General features: G+C 38.3%; 1 protein-coding gene across 1 annotated transcript in view; it reads right to left on the bottom strand.

The window, feature by feature from the left end:
* The window catches only part of COL28A1 (collagen type XXVIII alpha 1 chain), a 161,727-nt gene that overhangs the window by 130,459 nt on the left and 8,994 nt on the right, over positions 1–22,274 (bottom strand). Inside the window, exons 4-11 of the mRNA XM_045864663.3 lie at positions 20,522–20,542; positions 18,748–18,804; positions 16,494–16,547; positions 14,572–14,613; positions 10,198–10,224; positions 5,708–5,752; positions 3,059–3,103; positions 1,922–1,975 (exon numbers count right to left, since the gene is read on the bottom strand). Of these exons, the coding sequence (XP_045720619.1) occupies positions 1,922–1,975; positions 3,059–3,103; positions 5,708–5,752; positions 10,198–10,224; positions 14,572–14,613; positions 16,494–16,547; positions 18,748–18,804; positions 20,522–20,542 (345 nt within the window). The remainder of the gene's footprint in view (positions 1–1,921; positions 1,976–3,058; positions 3,104–5,707; positions 5,753–10,197; positions 10,225–14,571; positions 14,614–16,493; positions 16,548–18,747; positions 18,805–20,521; positions 20,543–22,274) is intronic.

Here is a 22,274-nt window from a genome sequence, read left to right as displayed (position 1 = left end):
CACTTAACCAACTGAGCCACCCTGGTAGCCCCTTAACCACAATTAAAAAAAAAAATTTTTTTAAAGAGGACCTTGGAAAATTCATGAAAAGTATTCAAATACTTAGGATGATGTGAAAGTCAAGCATGAAATGTTATTACCTCAGAAAATTGTAACTTCCCCTAAACACTCAACTATATTTATTCTAAGATTTAATGCACTGTTGGAATTAAAAGCTAAATTTTGTTTAAATAACCTTCTGTTGGGTGCCTGGGTGGCTCAGTCATTTAAGTGTCTGCCTTCAGCTCAGGTCATGATCTCAGGGTCCTGGGATCGAGCACAAAATTGGGCTCTCTGCTCAGCAGGGAGTCTGATTCTCCCTCTCCCTCTCTGTGCTTTCTCTAACTCTGGATCTCAAATAAAAAGAAAATCTTAAAAATAAATACATACATACATACATACATAAGTTTATGTTAAAAAAAAAACTAAATAGTAATTGTATGAGACATGAATAGAAGTGAGCAAATGATGGCACCTTTTGATGGACTGCCACTAACCATCTCCCAAAGCTACCTGCCCTGCTCCCAGCCCTCCATGGGTACTCTCCAAAGCTGATGAGTCTCCCTGTGCCTCTGTCTCAGGCAAGCTATGTGATTTCCAGATTTCACTTCTCATTTTCCAAAATGAAAACTTTGGGCCAGTATGATCTCTAACATCCCTGGCAGCTCAAACATTCTATAATTCTATCATTGTTGCAAACTCCAACCCCGATACCTGATTTTAAGCCTCTTTTTCACAAACACGAAAATTATCATCTTAGGTAACCAAAGAATCCTAGAAAAAAGCGTGGACTGTCAAAATATTTTTTTTTCTCGCTTCAGGATCTTATCCACAGCCAAAGCAATTTTATAAAAACTTCTACTCAGTATTCAAGAGATACATTTCTCTTCCCCAGAGAAAATTAATCATAGGCAAGGACTGGAAAAGGCAGTTTCCCCAGATGAAGCTTAAGCACACTCCCGCTGAGAAGCTCATTCTATTTTAATTTGCCAATTAAAAGTGGCCTGGGAAATCATATTGTCGTTATCTCGTTAAAAATACTATACTTGTCACTCTCTTTCCTCTCTCTGGAAAAAGAAGACTCACATAGCCCAACTGCTCCCCACAGCTTCGATTTGATAGACCCCTTAAAGGACTGGCTTTATCTAGGGTCCATTGGGGATGGCACCTTCTGCTGTTCTTGCTACCACAAATCCCACAGATCTCCAGTCACTAATGACACTATTTATGGGATATTTACCATATCCATGATATTTACTAAGCATTGAGAAGAGTTTAAAAGGTACTAAAAAGCTTGTTTTCAGCAAATTAATGGCCACCCTCATTAGAAAACAGAGCCTTATAACCAGGTCTTTTAAAATATCCCAGCTATAGCATCTTTGGGTTCTATTTGGTTCTTATTCAACCCCTCCTGCTGTCTTGCTTGGTTATCCGTGGAATAACATTACAAGCATGGTACTGATGGTTGAGATTACTCCCCTGTAATGATTTTTAAAAGCTTGATTTTTATTGGTATGACAGTTACACATTTCCTTCTTTTATAAGCTATATATTGAGTTGACATCACATATGGGGAAATACAGTGATTTGTTACTACTTTTCAGTTTCTAGTGAATCCTAAAATGACTAAAGAGCAGGAGTAAGAAGGAAATACTGCAAAGATTCTGAATAATGGCTCGTATTTAATAATGTACCTTTGAATAATATAATAATATAATATAATATTATAATAATAATAATGTAATAATAAATGATAAAGCTATGTATTGCCAAATTTACATCCTCAAAGAGTCCACTGACTTCTGCTTAATAAAAACACACATCACTATAGCTCACTAGGGGAAAGGCACTCTGCCTATCTTTTATCAAAGGGTATGATTACCTTATTGCCTTGATATCCCTTCGGGCCTGGATCCCCTGGAGGTCCACTAATGCCCTGCTCCAAGGTGAAAATCAAGAATTAGTTCCCTACACAAAAGGCCAACCAAGAATGAATCGTCCATTATGGTCCCTAGAGATGCTGAGTTTAGAAGTCAGATTATATATCTCGGACTTACGTTAGGGTTACATGTGACTGAGAAATGGAATGAGATAAAATTGCTCATGTCAAATAGGCAGCTTCTAAAATAGTACTTAAGCTGAGAGCAAACATTTATTCATGAGGTGTTTGCTTTCGAAGCCTGTGTTTCCAAACTTACGCCTGTGCTGGATGCCCTTTGTGAAAAATTTTGAATGAACAACAATTTTTTTTTTAATATCTAAGTCATTTGTAACTGAAAGTTGGAGCTTCTAATGACCCCGTGATAACCAGAGTTACTGCCCTGCCCCAATACAATTCTAGGCCAAAGCAAAGGAGTTGATGGTTAACTAGATGCTGTCTAGGAAATCTTGGGTCAAGTTATAATTTTCAGTAGGCTTTCTGAAATACTGAAATTAACTCCTCATATACACACACCCTCCCCCCATGAAAACTTTAGAGTAGGCGAGTCCCCAGGCTGGGGAAAAAAACTGATCTAAATTATTTTTTGAAATCCATGGAGTATGCTTAATGTAAATGCCTTAAGGAATTATTCCATGTTATCGAGCATTAAGTACTTATAATGATGGAACAATACAAATACTGTAATTTAGATAAAATGCATAGTTCTTCCAACTACATTATAGTAGCAAAACAAAAATAGTTACATCTTCTTTGTAATTGCTTTAGATTTATCTGTCTTCCTACACCAGAATTTTTAAACTTTTATCCCTCTACTAAGTAAACTCACCTGCCGGTACCTATCTTTGGAGAGCCTGAATTAGTTACTCAAAATATTAGGGCGGTGATTAAACTTGGTTGCACATTGCAATCACCTGGGAATCTTTAAAAGTACCGATGCCTGGCTTCACTCCTTAGACATTCTGATTGAATTGGCAGAGAGAGCAAATGGGCACAGTGGGTTTTAAGAGCTTCCTAGGTGATTCTAATCCTATTATTTTAATCTAATCTAATCAGACAGATTTGGTTTAGCCTCCTTACCTGAAGTCCTCTGGGTCCCTTTGGTCCATGTGGTCCTAAGGATCCCTGTGGAATAAAATTAATGGTAAGTTGCTCTAAATACCCATCTTCAAATGCAATGATTTTAGGTGAGAAGAAGGGAATGTGTTCTCAGTAATGGCTAATCTTCCCAGGTTATCCAAACAGCAAAGCCAACGGATGCATTATTAACAAAATGATCCTAGTTAATAAGCCAACTTGAGGTCAAATTTTCCTTTAGTAAACTCCATGAAAACACCATTTTAGATGTAAGTCCTTCACCTGTATATTGAAATTTTGATCAGAGTAAAGAATTTATTTCTTAAGATTCTTCAGAAAGCAGTACACTTAGTGTAATATTGTTTCTTTCCAACAAGGCAAAATCAGTTCAATTGACAATTTAGTGATTTTCCACGATGTCTAGATCACTTTTGCCCATCATCAAGACACACAACTTGACAAAATAGTGTTTATACTCAACCCTCTTTTAATAGAAAAAATATTTTAATATGTTCCATAAGTAGGAAACCCTTTAAAATTTATTTTTATGAGAATATAATATAGTCTAGTCTCTCTCACATTTTCCTTTTTTTTCTTACCAAAATACAACCTGTTCATAACAGACATACCTTAGCAATTATAGAAAAAAGCAAAAAAACAGGGAAAAAAATCACACAGAAGCAACTGCTATTAACATTTTAGGCCTATGCAATAATTATATTTCTTTAAATAATTTGAAAAATAAATAAATAAATAATTTGATTAAAGGGCATATACAACTTTGTGCCCTTCTTATCTGGTCTTCCATTGTATCAAAAATATTTTTCCATGTCATTAAAAACTCTTAGTAAATGGAATAATATTCAAGAATATGAATCTATCATACTTTATTTCCCTAGTACTGACATTTAAATTATTTCTGATGATTACTCTTTTAAACAGTATTATAAAGAACATCTTTGTGTATAAATCATGTCCTGCTTCTGATGGACTCCTAAAGATGGTGTTCTGGAAGAGGATGACAGACAGAGACGATGAGCACATCCAAGGCTCTCTCACTCTCTTTTGTGGCTCACACCATACATTGAAAGAAAAAGCAAAACTTCCCTTCATAGAGTTTGTTCAGATTTCCATTCCTACTCCCTGAGTAGAGAGAGTGCATCTTCACCTTACAGACTCCGCATCAATGCTGAGTATTATATATTGTCTCAGTGTTTGCTAATTTGACAAGTGAAATAATATTTTAATATGTTAATTTCACTTATCTGACTGCTAATACATTTGGATTTTTTTTTCTTTTATTAGCCATTTATATTCCCTCTCTTGTGTCTCTTCATGTTCTTTGTATGTTTGACTTATAAACTTATATGAACTCTTCCTGTCAAGGACACTATATTTCATTGACTCTAGACATGCATTTTTTTTTTCAGATTTTTACATCTCTGACACTAAGATATGTCTTACAGTCAATTGCATCTTCTGTTTATAATTGGCAGCACTTTTTCTTTTTTTTTTTTGGCACAGAAAATAATAGGGCATTTAACAATCCCTGACATCTTAGTCAATGAAATATGATATTAACTCTTCGTCAGCCATTTTCATTTCAAATAGTTTTCACAGTTACTGTTTAACTTTTCATTTTTGTTCTTCTGTGTCCCTCCTTTTGTATTTTCAAGTCCGTGCCCGTCTCCCATTTTCAATTATCCTCCAGGCAGAATCTATTCATTACTACAGTTTCATTTTGCCCAGAGATAATTACCAAGCCTACATTTTTCAGATCCACCTGGACTTTAACTCCACAGTACTTTAAACGCTTTCACAAAATCTCAAGCTATTTAAAATGCTTAGTTACATAGGCAGGTGTCATTATCTTATTCTCTGCTTTTCACCTTTTGCCTGTTTTGTTTTTTTTTTTTCCTTAGCTCTCTCCCATAATTAAAATACAGATATGGAAAGAGTTGAGATCTTGGTAGCATGCTGTTAATAGTTCTTAAATATACTGAAAACTATTTTTACTCTGTACGTTTTTGGATCCTTTGTCATTAGGCTTCAAACGTACTCTCTGTATATTTCTGGTCCATTAAGGAACTCCTTAACATATTTAATGTTGTCTCCAGTTTAAATACTTTATTCATATTTATTTTTTAGCGAAAGGTAAATACCTACCCAATTGCCTGTGGCTTGCTGCAATTTCAAAATTTCGAACCCCTGTCTCTGCCTAGTTCTGCCACATTACTCATAATTATTTTGTTAACTTATCCCATAGAGTTCTTCACTCTATTTTGGAAAGTGCTTGCTGTCAGTGTTTACATCTGAAAACAAAAATTCCATTTTTACCTGATTGGAGCTTGAGTTGACTTTGAGGGTTAAATTATTCTTTTTGCCATAACATTCTGTAGGCCTGGCCTCAAAGGTTAGGGTGCCACAAAGCAAGATCTTAAAGGTCCATAGGAAAGGCATGTGGGGGCTCCATTAACTAAAGTTAGGTATGGCTTTGTTTTCTGCTTCATGTTTTACAGATGTGAAAATGGAGCCAATAACTTCCCAACTGCAGTAGTGTGAGCCAGGTAATGCATCCCAGGAATTTCCTCTTCAGGAAACTCAGCCCCAAAGGGATCACAGCTGTTAACATTTTAAAAACGTGTTCCTTACTTTGTCACCTTTTATTCCTGGTTTGCCACATTCTCCACTTTCCCCCTGAAAAATAAATAAATGAAATAAATAAGAAGGCATTTGCTGTTATTCGGGGTTAGGATTCTTAAAAAAGATTTCTTATGACATAAGCAACCTGATGGGTTATACACAAGTTTATTTGGGCATTGCATTCTGAAAAATTTTATCCATGAGTCATCCTTAACAAAATCAAATCCGCGACACCACCTAGTGAGGCTTAACATTATTGAGAGGTAGATGAAATTAAAAGGAAAGAAACAAAGGTTTACTGAGCATCTACCATATGCTTTTTGTGTGTGTGATTTACTTGAATCCATATCACGGCTCAATGAGATCAGTTTTACAATTTTATTTTGGAGATGAGAAAACTTACACTCAACAAGATAACTTCTCTCGATCAAGTAGCTCAGACTCACAGTCCCTATTTTTTCCACAACACAATACTCCATCCTGAGTACCAACTTTGATCAGTTAGTAGTAAGAAAAAGGTCCTAAGACCATGCCATGGCTTGGTGGGGAAAGGAGCCATAAAGACTTGGGTGGAGGGGTGGCGCGCCTGGGTGGCTCAGTCGTTAAACGTCTGCCTCCAGCTCAGGTCATGATCCCAGAGTCCTGGGATGGAGCCCCACATCGGGCTCCCTGCTCAGTGGGAGCCTGCTTCTTTCTCTCTCTCTCTGTCTCTCCTTCTGCCTCTCCCTCTGCAGCTCCCCCTGCTTGTGCCCCACCCCCTCTGTTAAGTAATAAAATATTTTTTAAAAAAAGCCTTAGCAAGAGGGGACGGGCAGGGTGGCAAGCACACTGTTACTTCCCGTCGTCACACTCTCCTGTCCTGCCTTTCCTGGAATAGCAATGAAAAAAAGAACTAACATTTAAATTATGCTTTACAATTTACGATCAATGTTATTTTGCAGACGTAATCTGTTAAGCTGCCGTTAACTGTCTGACATAGATATTATTAGCCCAATTTCACAGACTGAGAATTTGTGATCCCAAAAGTTAAGTAATGTGCTCATGTAGAAGGAGAATTGGGACCTCTGAATACTAATCCATTGTATCAGACTTCTAAGACTTTGAATAATTAGAACTAAAAGGTAGCAAAGGCCATTAGAAAAATGACTAAAGTTAGAATTTTCAAGGGCTTTCATATTTTTTTTTATTTTTTATTTCATATTATTATTTTTTTTTTTCTGAGCCTTTTTAAAATGTTTTATTTGGGGCGCCTCGGTGGCTCAGTTGGTTGAGCGACTGCCTTCGGCTCGGGTCATGATCCTGGAGTCCCGGGATCGAGTCCCGCATCGGGCTCCCTGCTCGGCAGGGGGTCTGCTTCTCCCTCTGACCCTCTTCCCTCTCGTGCTCTTTGTCTCTCATTCTCTCTCTCTCTCAAATAAATAAATAAAAAATCTTCAAAAAAATAAAATAAAATGTTTTATTTGAGCACAACTGACACAAAGGGTTACATTAGTGTAACTAATAATGTATACATTATGCTCTGCTCACCACCGTGTAGCTACCATCTGTAACCATAGGACACTATTACAATATCACCGACCATGTTGCCCCAAAGCAATTCATATTTTTAAGATATGGCAACTCAACTGAAGAGCTTAAATGAGTTACTTACACGTACATGCTAGCCAGTGACTCCTAGCCCTGCGCCCTCGCTACCGCCTGTTTCTGCTGCTGCTTTACCGTCCACGCGCTGTAAGGCACGCTACTCAAAGCACCACCACACGGTGACGTAAGAGACTTGCACTACGGTGAACATCAGTGCCCTGCCTCCATTAAAGAAGACACGCGGTGAAAAATGAATGTCAACGGAACAGTGTATTTAGTGATAGAGTGGATTTATATTCCGATGCGAGCTTTATCTCATCACAAAATACAACAAGCAGTTCACAGGGTGACAGCCAGTCGGCAGACCACGCTTGGAATAGCACTGCTCTAAGAAGGGAAATAACAAGTGTAACCACCAATCATGGATCCAAAGTCCAAAGCCTTTACATTACTGCTAATCCCCACAACAGATTATATTAGATTAGAGAGAGGGAGGAAAAGGAGGTTCAGAGAGATTAAACAGCTTGCCCATGACCACAGGCTTGAGTCTGTTAGATTCCCAAGTCCATGTTCATCAACCACCCAACGCTGAACAAGGCAACCCGCCATGGTCTGCAAGTTACTTTCCGCTAGCCTAGGGTACTACATGGGTGTTGCTGGCATTGGGAGCAGGAAAGAGGGAGGTACAATTCCTCGATCCAGCTATGCCCCTGTTCAAAAGCAATCTGTTCTCTCTCTACATCAAACTGAGTCAAACTGACCTAGGAAAAACTGAGATTTCACTTCGAACAAACTGAACATTTATTTCTGAATGCAAATGGAAAATCACTCTTGAGGAATCAATTAGAAAGCAATTAATTTAATAATGTTGGGTGGAAATAAAATGAGTCAAGCACCAAAATATAAAACAGAAAAGTACCATAAATACACTCAAAAAATTCTTTTGGCCAGGATTCACATTCCATTTGTCCAGACGGATTTGTTAGCTATAGGGTCCTGAGGAACAGCATTTGTTTTGGGGGCAGATTTCCATCAATGAAAATATTGTACTCATGTTATTTGCCTCTGCAAAGGCGTTTTCTTTTTTGGTGGGCTCAGTAATCCCTGTGGAATGGTCACAATTACACAGTTTCAGAGAGCAAGTGCTTCCAGAAAGCTATGAACAGATTAGCTCTGTTTCCAGCCTCTGATTTCTGATGTTGCTGTTCCTGGTGAAATTCTGGTTTGAATGTCAATGGTTCGGGGTCACTTTACTCTGACAGCTTGTATTTTCCAAATGAGAACTCCACCAGTGATTCCGTAATTTCCCAGAAGGTTAAATGAGTCTTTTCATACATATAAATATACATGAATATATATATGTGTGTGTGTGTGTGTGTGTGTAAATATATATATAGTGTTCATGAGTAGCTCATATTATAAATCAAGATGGGGGGCCTGGATAATTTTCTTCAACTGTACGTAGGACAATTTTACAATCATGAAACTTTCTTAACTTTCCTGTATTATCATTGGTTCCCTGCCTCTTCGTAATAGCACCTTACATTTATAGATAAGCAAAGAGTTTATAATACATTGTCACATCCATAATTCCATTTGATTCTCCAACCACCCTGTAAATTAAGGAAGCCTACATTAATCCAGTTCTATACAGATGAAGAAACAGGCACTTAACATTTCCAGTGATTGGGGATATATTTATTTGCCTGTATGTAGACTCACCTCTAATATATGCAGGGCCCAGGGCAGGAGTGCAGGGGGAGGCCTACATACCATGTATTGAAATAGTTGAAAGTTATACATTAAGCTAATAACCTACTAATGTTCTAACTTCCTTTTTTTGACAAGTATACCTTCAAAAGGAATACAAAATGAAAGAATTTTGGTATTCCTCAGAGGTCCATGTGCAAGTTCATCCCCATGCCCACAGCCTACAGCCCCGCCCCCGCTTGACTCCTCCCCACTTCTGGTTCCTTCACCCCAGGAGGAACCATGCACATGAAGGTGCCCCAGGCCACAATACAACAAAGCTCCTACCAGGGCCTCCTCCTGCCTCAACAAACAACTTGCATTTTGTTTCCCCTCAGGCCCAGGAAAAAGATGGACAGAGGAAAGAAGTTTGTATCTGCCTTCAAAGCAGGCTCAGGCCATTTTGCAGGGACTTCTGGGGTCTTGGTTACCTAATGTCCTGTAACTTCTTGGCTCCAATAGGGGTCGGGCTGGAAGAGACCCAGAGTGAAATCTCTGGCCCAGGTCTGAGGGCTGTAGATTGAATGAGAGAGGCATGCTCTGCTTTCAGAAAGAAAATCTGCTAACAGAGAACACAGCAGCATGAACCTATGAAGGAACCATGGAACACGCTCAAAGGTTCTGGAGCCCCCATCCACCTTACTAACTTGTAATTGGCAAAGAATCCTAAAATAACCTATTAGCCCATAACTTTTGTTTGCTTGTCAACTTTACTCCCCCTGCCTACCAGACGCCTACCCAGCTCTACCCAGACGCCTGACTATATGAAGTAAGCGGTTCCTTATTGCTTCACCAGGATGTTACAGGAAAGGAAGCACCACGGGAGAAACCTAACTGTTGTGTTGCTGCATCCATTTGTATATAGAAACTTTGAGTCTGGATATCTGTGCTGCAGGCCTGCTGCATTGGGGTTCTCGTGTTTGCCCAGCTGAGAGAGGCTGGATCGTGATCTCAGGAATCGTAGGGTGCCTTTCACCCCTACAACATGTCCTGTATCTTAAGTTCTATTATTATTTTGTGTTAACAGAGTTAAGAGTATACTTAGGACTTAGGGAACCCAGACTTACAAAAATAAAGGAAAACAACTTTTATTAAGTACATAAATACAGTTAGGTTTCTTTTTCTTTCTGAAATCCTGGTCTACCTATTGGTTGTTATCAACTTACCTTCTCACCCTTGTACCCAGGAATTCCCTAGTTGAAAAAAGAAAGAAAGAGTAAAACATATTAGAAGACATTTCTGGAGAAAGTATTTGATGTTTTTCATTTAGAAAGTATAACAAAACACATTTGTATGTCAGGAAACTAAGACCACATATGGAAATGTAAGCGATGTTACTTCTCTTTGAGCTTAGGGAATGCACATTGACTAGGGAGAAGAAAAGAACCTACTTTTCCCTTAATTACATTCTATTCTCAGTTCCACATATTTTTTCAAACCCAGTTCCTTACCCGTGGGCCCACAGCTGAAGGAGAGACTAGACACCGAAACTTGTTGTAGAAGGGACAACCTGTAATGCTCCTTTCAAAATTGTTGTATTGACTTTTTTTTTTTTAAAGATTTTATTTATTATTTATTTGAGAGAGAGAAAATGAGAGAGAGCACATGAGAGGGGGGAGGGTCAGAGGGAGAAGCAGACTCCCCGCCGAGCAGGGAGCCCGATGCGGGACTCGATCCCGGGACTCCAGGATCATGACCTGAGCCGAAGGCAGTCGCCCAACCAACTGAGCCACCCGGGCGCCCTGTTGTATTGACTTTTAAACTACAAACCGTCCCAGCTGAGAATGTTTCACAGAGGCTGTTGGAGAAATTGGCTTTGAAAATGAGCTGAGATAATGGCCTTTCCAATGTGTGTAAATATTTACATCCATTATGGTCCTCCTTTCAAATTCGGGCTGGAATATAGAACATCAACGAAATGAATGGTTCCTTTATCAACGCTAATGAGACAGTGATCTTTAAGTTCCTATATTTTCTGTCCTGCTAACTGCGGGCCTGGTGCTTCTGCTCCCCTTCTGTGTCACTCCAGGGAATCCTGCACAGCCTCCTCCATCGTGTCCCTGCCCAAGACCCCTTTAGGTAATATACTACTGAATATTAAGTGAACTGCAAAATTACCAACTTTAAGCAACAGCAAGACTTTTTCAAATAGGATTTCATGTCCTTTTCCTACAACAATAGCTTTTAAGTATGAAAATAGAATTGTAAGACATAGTTTAAGTGAGCTGGAGAAACCAATGGAATAAACAAGCTATTATTGAGGTTACTCTTGTAGACTACAGAATTCTGGTTTGTATGACTTTTCTTACAAGAGGCAAAAAAGGAAAAACTTCGGGAAGGAAATAACACATCTCTCCTAATGAGCGGTCACTGAGAAATCGGACATAAAAATAGAACTACAATCAAAAATATTGTTACACTATAATTTAATTCATCTTAGAAATATTTATTAGCATAAAGGGTTTAAGTTTTTATCATGGGCTTAAAATTAAAGGCCACATTATAGACAGTTAAATTGGGGTTCTTGATGAAAACAATTCACGTTCTCAGCACTAAGAAATGCTGGACCTCCAGCCTCAGGAATTTGGGGGTGCTCCATATTAAAATCCTGTCATTATTTTATGTTAAAAGAATTAAGACTGTATTTAGGAAGGAGTCAACATAGCTTATGAATAGAAACCTTACTTTTTACAGCATCCTCTTTTTTCCCGTTTTTCTTTCTGAAATCTCTGGTCAATTTATTGTTTGGTTGCTATCAGCTTCCTTCCTTCCTTTCAGGACATCTTAATTACTAGTTTTAAACTAGCCCAATTTAAAATATCCAAAACTGCACTCATCGGTCTGCCAAAATTGCTTCTGACTTTCCTGTTTCTATTAATGGTACCATCATATTTCAAATCACACAGAATCAAATGTTTATAATTATCTTTTCTCTCTACTTGCCTCTTATACTCCTTTAATCCAACCAATTAAAATTCTCCACCAGCTTTCACTGCATTTAATTTTAAATCCATCCTCCCTACCCCTGCCAGCAGCGCCCTCCATAATCCACCCCTGCCTATCTCCGTAACCTGTTTATCACCACTCTTTGCCAAGTTCTGGCTTTCTTCCCATTTCTCCAGCCCGCTGGGCTTATTCCCACTCAAGAGTCTCTGTACCTACTGCTCTCTCTGCCTAGAATACCCTCATGACCTTGTTTTATGTTTCCAGAACACATCTCGCTGATGAAATCTCATTGGTTTGCCTGTTTATTGCTCTCCCTGCTAGAAGACTGTATGAAAACAGGAACTATCTGTCTTGCTCACTCCTGTATCTCCAGCGTGTAAAGAAGGGCCCAGCATATAGCACGTGCTCAATAAATGTTTGCTGAATATATGAGTCAGAGTCGGTCCCCACAGCCTTTTCATGGTTCTCACAATGGTCTCTTTTCTATTCTATCACCACTGTGGCCCAATTCTGCCCAATAGAATGTGAGCTTCATATAGAATTTAATTCCCTAATAGCCACATTAAAAAAGCAGCAATGAACAGGTGAAATTAATTTTTAAGAATATATTTTACTGAAGGGCACCTGGGTGGCTCAGGTGGTTAAGTGTCTGACTCCTGATTTCAGCTCAGGTCACGATCTCAGAGTTGTGAGATTGAGCCCCACGTCGGGCTCTGCGCTGGGCATGGAGCCTGCTTAATATTCTCTCTCTCTCCCTCCCCCTTTGCCCCTGCCCCCCCCACTCTCGCATGCATGTGTGCTCTCTCTCAAATAATAACAATAACAATAATAACAATATATTTTACTAATCCCAATAGGTCTGAAATACAGTCATTTCAACATGTGACCAGTATAAAAGTTATTAATGAGATATTTTATATTTTCTTTGATACTAAGTCATCAAAATTCATTGTGTATTTTACTCCTACAGCACACGTCAATTCAGGCTAGCCATGTTTCAGCTGCTCAGTGAGCACATATGGTTAGCAACTTTCATGTTGGCCGAAACAGCTCGAGCCAGTGTCCCTGTTCTCATACAGACTGTAACAGAAAACCTTCTTCTAAGTGCTCCTTCCTTCTGCTTATTCCCACTTCAATTTCTCCTTTAGAGTCATGTCAGATTAATCTTCCAAGTACACAGCTCTTGGGTTGTACACTTCATCTAAATCTCTCACCTAGCAAAGCATGGAGCACCCACTGTGATCTTCATGCTGTTTCTGGCAACACTCCTCTTCAGGCATCCCCCCGCACCATTTTCCAACACATCGCCTTCCCCCAGGTGGCTGCTCATGGCAACCTCTAGCTGGAATGCCTGTTGCTTTTCACCTTTCTGTTCTGTCCTTTCCTGTCCCAATTCTGCACTCTCCAGGAGTTATCCTATAAAACCTACCCTGGCTTCACTATCCTCTAAGTGCCCATAATAATTTGTGTATGCAATTTTTATAATATTTTGACATTCTGCTTCATAGTGTAGCTATTTTTGTTAATTAAAGTATAACTGACACACAATGTTACATTAGTTTCAAGTGTACAACATAGTGATTCAATTTCTCTTTACATTATGTTCTGCTCACCACAAGTGTAGCTCCCATCTGTCACCATACAGCCCTATTACAATACCACTGACTATAGTCCCTATGCTGTACCTTTCATCCTTGTGAATTATTTGTTCCATTACTGGACACCTATACCTCCCACTCCCCTTCACCCATTTTGCCCATCCCCCCCACTTCCCTTCTGGCAACCAATATTGTAGCTATTTTAAATAATTAATCTCTCCCATAACAAACTTTTCAAAAACCATAAGCACTTTGTCTTAATTTTATTTTCACAAAATAATATGCTTTATATGTAGAAGGCACCTAAGAAATATTTCCTAAATGAATAACACACATTTCTGAATGAATTTCCATTGTTCATAAAGTTGATTAAAAACACCGAGAGATCAGTTTTTAAAACCTCTGGCCCTGACTCGTGGGCTTTCGCCAAGGGGACAAGCCAGGAGGAGCAATGTGATGGCCTTTTTTTTAACTCACCGTACACATTTCTCTGCTCTTTGCTACTTTGCTGCGACTCCCCAGAAAAATGCAAAAAAAGAAATTTACTGGGATTATTTCTCAGACAATCTCGAACATCTTCTAATTTTAGGAATAATAAATCAACTAGAATGATAGCTTTTTTTTTTGGTCTGTAGATCAAATTTACCAAAGCATAGTTTAGATTATATAGTTCTGTGCTCCCAGAATTTTTGACTCATTCTTTATTGGAAAAAAAAAAACACACAAGATGCAAAGCAAAATATTTTTCTTACTTGAGTCTTCCACAAATCTCACTTAAGTATCAGAGACTACCCTGTCCCATCATCACTCCTGTTGAACAGAGTATTTTCTCCCCACATTTCTACTTCTAAGATCCTATCTGTCTGATTGCCTGTCTGAGCCATCACAAGCACACGTTTTTATAAATCATTTTTGTATTTGCACCATAGAAGTCACAGTGATCAATTACAGAATCTTAGCATCCTGGATTACTTTCTTGGGAAGGGGTATACATACCCCTGGGCCTCTTTCTCCAGGTTCCCCTTTTTGAGCATCACCCTGCGACAAGCAAAAAAACAAACAAACAAACAAACAAAACTCAATCAAAATTCCACAGCCCTGCAGAGTGACTGATGGCTCAATAAAATGCATTATTCAGAAGTCTCAGATTAACAGATTAACTCCATGGAGAAAAAAATCTTTGGCCTTTATCATTGACATTTTCACCATGCCATCAAGGGAAGAAAAGAGCAGTTCAGATAGCCTTTGCCCTTTGGAATGAAGCCAGATGCATAGAGCACAGGATCCAGGTACATTTGCTCAGCTTAGGCCAAGTTTTGCATCCCAGTTTAACAACACAGCCATTGTTCTCAAATAGAGCAATGTACCCCATTGGAGCCAGCCATTCTGGCTTTTCTCCAAGGGGCTTTGGAATGTTTTCCAAAATGTCATTAAGAGTAATTGCTTGATTTCAACAAGACTTAGGAAAATATATTATGTGGCCCAAAATTACAAGCCAAATAAATGAAAGGTAAACATAGATTTAAAACAGGTATTTAACAAGACAAAAAGAAGACATGATGGCATCAGTTGGGACCTAAATAATGAGTGTGTAGGGTTGTGTGTGTTTGTATTGTAAAGATACCGAAGGATGCACCGTATTCCTTTTCTTTGACAAGCAAGCAATTGGCTTTCATGCATCTAAAATACTTCCATGCATCTAACTTATTCTATTTTTCATTTCCTCCCTAAACATAGTTTTAGAAGAGAAGTTATTGGGTTAAAATTTGAATATATGAATACTTCTTGTGTAATATCTAATTGCTTTCCAAAATGTTGCCCCAAGTTACCTTTGCAATGAAGAGCAAACCAGTTTCACCACCTCATTGCTCTCACTAGTTATTATTACTTTAATGTCGCTGTGTTAACTGCTATAAAAAAAGACACGTTTTTCAAAATCTGAAACACACACACACAAAAAAAAACCCCCAAACTATGTGAACTAGAAGATTGCTCCCCTCCCCATGCAAAAAACAACCCAACAAACTTGGACTCCAAAGTTTCTAAAATGTGAATCATTAGTATTGAAGAGTACCTCATTGTCTTTATCTAAATTTCAGTCATTATCTAGTGAAATTAAATGTTTTTCTATTTCTTCATTTACTGGTTTTATGTCTTCTCTTGGAAATTGTTTGGGTCCTTTGACCAATTGATTATTAGTGGCTTGATATTTTCTCATCCATTTTATAAAGCCTTTATATACTATTAAAATTAACCCAATGTCCATTGTATTTGATGAAAATATTTCCTTGTTTTCCTCTTTATTTTAATTATTATTTTTCATGATATAGAATTTTGCCATAAATTTTCACATAGTTATAGCTCTCTCCCATGATTCTTTTAGCCACTTTTGAGCTTGGAAGATCATCGTGTGAAATATTATCTGACTTTTTAAAATTAATATAGAATTCTTTTATGGGTACACCAAGAAAAGAATTGGGGAAATACCTGAAGATGGTCTGAGTGTAGGAGATAATTGTTTTTTTCTATTATTATCATAGGTCAGTTATCCATAAAATGGATCCATATAAAACATAAGTGTCAATGTCAATCTGATATGGAATATATATTAGTAATTCATGGAACATTGTAGCAATTAATTTGCACCAACATTATGTAAATACAAATTCCAATTTGTTCAGCATTCCTAGGTTTCCTAGACTTATTGACTAAAATGGTCATATATTACTTAGGATTTATAAGCTAACACAAACCAGGTAGATAATACAGGAAGTAAGCATCCTGTAGTCTTCACAGAAATCATCATATTTTTGGCATTGACATACACTACAATGCTCTTTGTTTTCTTCATTTTTGTTCTTTAAATAAATCTAGAAAGAGCTACAATGGTTTATAAGGAAAGCTGTTTATTCATTTACCGGGTTTCCTTTTGGTCCTTGCTCACCTTTGATACCTGGGTTTCCATGTGTACCCTGAAAGCAAAGGGAGAAAAGATTATATTCAGCTCACATCCTATGGGTTTTTTACACATTACAAAAATTTCTGATCAGCTTCATCCCATAAAAGGAATGAAGACTGTAAACAAACGTAACCTACCAAGCAGAGACTCAACTGTATTCTCACCTTTACTACACACCAGGAAGACCGCACTGTCTTGAATAGGTAGTTCTCTAGATTTGCTCAAAAGAAAATACTGTCTCTGCCTGATATCCAAGGGATAATCTCAAAGATGAGAGAAGAAAGTGTTCCAATCCTGTTCCAGAAAGGTGTTATGTTTTCCTATTCTCAAACCACCAAAAAAGCTGGCTTTTCTGAGAACTGGTTTTAGGGACACTCAATAAATGCTAAATAGTGTAGTTTTACGTCTAACCCTATTAAAACATGGTATGGTACAGCACAGGGAATAGAGTCAATGGTATTATAATCACACTGCACAGTAACAGATGGTAGATCCACTTGTGGTGAACACAGCATAATGTATAAACTTGTTGGGTCAGTATGTTGAACACCTGAAACTAATATAACATTGTGTGTCCACTATACTTCAGTTTAAAAAAAAACATGGTGGGGTGCCTGGGCGGCTCAGTCAGTTAAGCAACCGACTCTTGATATCAGCTCAGGTCATGATCTTGGGGTCCTAGGATCGAGCCCCGTGTTGGGCTCCGCATTCAGTGGGGAATCTGCTTGAGATTCTCTCTCTCCCTCTGCCTCTACCCCCACTTGCACTCCCCCTCTATCTCTCTCTAGAATAAATAAATAAAATCTTTTTAAAAAATGATACGTTAGGGGTGCTTGGGTGGCTCAGTTGGTTAAGCATCTGCCTTCGGCTCAGGTCATAATCCCAGGGTCCTGGGATCTTTCTGCTTTCCCTCTCCCTCTACCCCTCTCTCCTACTCCTGTATTCTATCTCTCTCTCTCAAATAAATAAATAAGATCTTTAAAATATATCACTTTTTAAACAATGGTAAGTTAATCTCTAACAATACTGAGTGACTGAAATTGTCAGATTAGTTTAACAACTATAAATTTTCTTACTGTTCATTCTAAAATATAATTGAATATCCCAAGTAAACCTTCCCCTGGTAATTTCTTGGTCTAATAAATATAAACTAAGACTTTATAAGAAGGGAATGTTAAAATTTTACTTTGCCCAAAATCAGCTTCTACTGGCTGCCACATTGTCTTGTAATGTATCTAACTTACATTTTAGGGGAAAAGAAAAAAAGACAAACATCCCCACCTTCTGATTGGTAGAATGGTTTGAAAAAGCATAGTCTTTTGACCTGAGTCTCAAGAGAAAATGTGGCACAGTCTAAGAAATTCACAGTACACATTCTCCTCCCTGCCCCCCAATACAAGCATTTGTTCAAAAACTGTATCCATGCATTTTTGTGAAATATATCCACTGGGCTTTTGACCTATAGGGTTTGAGACCACATAAGTAAATGGAATACCAAATAAGCAGCATGGATGCCTCTGATGATATGTGTTAGAGAAATATGCAGTATCTCCAGTTATTGCGATATTGTTGCAAATACCTTCCCAGTGCATACATGACACCTTCCAGATGTTAGACCAGAATATAAAGGAAGCACTCATTTTAGGATTATTTTATCAAGTGTTGAATCATCGTAATAAATCCTGCCTTTAACCTTTAGTTGCCAAGTTCCATTTCACAGAGCTCACTCTAATCCCCAAAGCTCCCTGACCAGCTTCCTCTCTGAGAGGCCACCCAGTGTTGTTCTTGGATACATGTGAAGACACAGTGAACTTCCAGCGAGCTCTGTGTCACTTGTTTCTAGGCTAAAGCTTTCCCTAAAGCACGGAGGATTTGGATGATCTCTTTTTCTATATTTTTGTTTCACTGTTGAGAAATTCTGGCCCCAACTGTCACATCAGAAGGGATGCTGGAACATCCTTTGTGAGAACAGCTTCATCATTCTAACTGAATCTGCCCTCCGTTCAGGTCAGCAAAATCCCAGGCTCATTTCTAAGGACAGAGTGTATCCCTTTAGGAATCAGAGAAAGAAACAGCATTTCCCTGTTTGCTGCTGTTTGCACATGACTGCTTTTCACAGCACAAACCAGCAGTGGCATTTCCAAGTGCAAGTAGAGCAATTGTGACTAGGGCTTCCTGACTTGACCCTCCGTTCAAAGTGGAAACGTACTCACAGGAAGCCCTGGGTCGCCTGGATCCCCCTTCTCACATTCACAAATCTTGTGTTCGCACTGCATTGAGAATGAAATCCAATATTAACACGCAACGAAATACAGCATTTCAAATCATATTCAGTACATAACTAGATAGAACACTGCCTTGACAAAATTTTACCTCACAAATTTATGGAGATTTTGTTCTCCCTTGTCAATTCTTCTAGGCTAGTGCAGATCTAGTAAGAGCCAGCTAGTCAACGATTATTATACATTGCCATGGTTAGATAAAATAGACCTCCCAGCAAAAATATATGCATAACATCTAGTTGCCAGTGAAAAGGGAAAATAACCATTTTCAGTGGATTTTTGGAATTTCTGCTTTTTCTCTTCTCTACAGCACATCAAAGCTCAGTACCATACAAATATCAACCACTCCTTTAGCCCAAAAGGAAAACATTGTGACATACCATATTTTATCAATTCTAGGATACACATTTTTCCTTATTTGTCTGAAATCAGAATAAATCTTATTTGAATCAGGCCTGATCATAATGAAGTTGTTATTTTCTGCCCATGTCCTTCAAAACTTACAGAATGAAATGGAAGAAAACTCTAGAGATACTCCTGGAGTACACTCAAGAAATGTTGCAGCACCAGTGTTTTTGATGGCCCAGAGGCCGATTTGGGGGGGGGGGTGCAGGGGATGGGGCGGAGGGCATCAGAGCCAAAAAGCGATTCAGAAGATTCAGACTCTGGATACGAAGAAGTTTTTGAAATAACCAGTTTAGTTTGCCGTCATTGTCCCGTATATGTATGGACAAAAGTGATAGAGGATTTAAAAGTCTATATCTAAATAAATCTAAAGGGACTCTTACTGTAAGTATAAAATCAAGAATTGTCACTTATTAGAAGGTACTCTATCATAGTTTAATTGGCAGGGTCCTTTCCTGTCTCACTGGTACATAAAATAGGATGCATCTGACCATTGGTTGAAGCATGCTGCTCTGCAGGGTTTGGTTGGCTCCTATTATTTTTTGCAGTACTACTTGTAAATGTCCTGATATTTAATAAGCAGCTGGTCCAACAAAATTTGCATGTTCCAAACTCTTTGTGTTAAGAAACACACGTCCAGTATAGAAGTCCTCGGCAACCTGGAGGTCATCTATTGTGCTAAGCACCATCCAACTGATACTAGCCAGCTTCCTTTGCTGCCTGGTGTGGTTGTCATCATCAAGGAGAATGAGCTTAAAATCAATCACCAGGCACCAGCGGGAGACTCTGAGCTGTGTCTCTTGGCCAGGAATCCCGGCCAACACCAGGCACACCTCCCAAAGCGGAGGACCCCTATGAGCTGGTGTCAGAGACATGCTTAGAATAAAGGAAGTCATATCAAAATAAGCAAAAACTATGCCTTTTGCGGGGTGCTTGGCTGGCTGTCAGTGGAGCACGCAACTCTTGATCTCAGAGTTGTGAGTTGGAGCCCTGCATTGGGTGTAGAGATTACTTAAAGATAAAATCTTAAAAAACAGAACAACTATGCCATTTGGTTATCAGTGATTTCTAAAGTTACTCTCTAAAATCATATTAAAATATTTCCTACTTTTTCCAGATTTTGAAACCTGCAGTAGACATAGAGAAATCAGATGGCTGCCTCAGAATAGAGTGGTTCATTTTAAAAGAATTAAGCATTTTTATGTAGATACACCTTATCTTCTAATGTGAATTATGATGCTGATTTGATCATGCAAATTTTGAGAATTAATTCATAGTAATCAAAGCATGTGGTACTTACCTTCTCTTCAAATAAGATATCCTAGGAGATAAAAAAGAATAAAACATTAACTCAATTCATGTTCTGCTTCCAGCTTCTTATTAGTCTTAATTATTCCCTATGGGATATGCAATTTCCAATTTCAGCTTTTTAACCTTGTAAAAGCAATAGAGCCTACCTGCCAACCACCCAAGGAACACTCTGAGCCATATAATAAGAGACGTGAAGGGCACTAACATTAAAAATTATTATGTTTTCTAGGAACTTTATCCTGTTGCATCCTAAGTTCTATCTTTCTATCTTTCAGCTCTCGAAACTCTATTACCTGGCTACAAGCTAAATCAGTCATAATAAAAATTTCTCACTTTTACTTATACTTAGCCAGAATACATAATTGTGTGTTTTCTCTTCTTTTGTTTTTCCATCCCTATACATACATGCATTTGTTTTTCAGCATTAAAACATTAATTTCAGAGTGATCATTTCATGAAATATCAATAAGCCTTTGAAGTCAATCAGGTCCAACCTTTCATCTTGCCCTAAGGAAATGTGGGTCTGCAGGACTGTGACTTGTCCAAGATCATACACTTGACTGAGCCACTTAACCAAGTTCAAGTGCTACTTTATACTTACACAGAAATGAATTAACTAGAATATTTTTCAAAACTCCTTTAAATTCACAGTTTTAGAGAAATTCACAATCTGGTTTTTGTCTAACATCTAGGCCTCTCTAACCTACTTCAGCTTAGTGGGGCATTACCTGACAAGTGCACTAAAGGCTGTGTCTGAAACCAAACATGGGGAAGAAATTAACCTATGCTTACAGATAGAATTATTGCTTTCATAACGTAGAACCTATGGATCAGATTGATGCCTTATGACTGAATCCAAAGCATTAATTTGCATAGGATAAAATAAAATTGGGAGTAAAAAGCACTAGAATATGCAAGGTATTAAAAATGAAGACTGTAGTGAGGAAGTTAAAAATAAGTCAGAATTATACCTGTAGGGAGGACCCCCACATCCCTTTAGTTTTATTTTTACTTTACCTTTATTGCCATACAAACTAATAATACAGAGGGAAGTTACAGCAAAATGCTTTATGTGGTCCTAGTGATGTAATGGGAGGAAAAATTAGGCTGGGAATTAAGTGTGGTCCAGGGTTTTCATCCTGTGTCCACCATTACCTAGCTGTGTGGCCTTGGGCAAGCCCTATAATCCTTCCAGGTCATTTTCACATACATGAAAAATTAGAAAGTTTGACTGTGTGGTCTCAGGAGTTGTAAAACTCTGGCTACAGAGCCAATCTACAAAATTCAGAGTCTTACCTCTGGCCCTCTTTCCCCCACCCCTCTGTCCCACCCACTCCCCACCCCAATGATTTAAAATTTCCAGCCGATGTAAATCCAGGCAGAAAGCAGTTGAGATACTTGTATCTTTATGAACTAGCAGGTCATGTGAAGAAACGGGAATTCAGATATACTGACAGTCTTGGTGTAAAATGGCATTTACCCTCCCCAGAAGATTTGGCTGTACCTAGAAACCTGAAGATGTGTGTGCTTTATTTCTAGGCTGCCCAAGACAAGTCCTTGTTCCCACCTGTTATTCTGACACTCCTTGCAGACACGTCTTAGGGAAATTCTTGTGGTTCCTGTGTATTTCAGCATTCATTATTTTTAATAATGAAAATTTGGAAATAATTTTGGAATTTGGAAATAATATCAATATTATTAGAATGCAATATTAGAATGGATCAATAAACAAAATGTTATTC

The sequence above is a fragment of the Mirounga angustirostris genome, unplaced genomic scaffold (assembly GCF_029215605.1).
Source record: "Mirounga angustirostris isolate CCGP_5_RB_7025 unplaced genomic scaffold, mMirAng1.0.hap1 SCAF_12, whole genome shotgun sequence".
Classification (NCBI taxonomy): domain Eukaryota; kingdom Metazoa; phylum Chordata; class Mammalia; order Carnivora; family Phocidae; genus Mirounga; species Mirounga angustirostris.
This window is presented reverse-complemented; position numbering and strand designations above follow the sequence as displayed.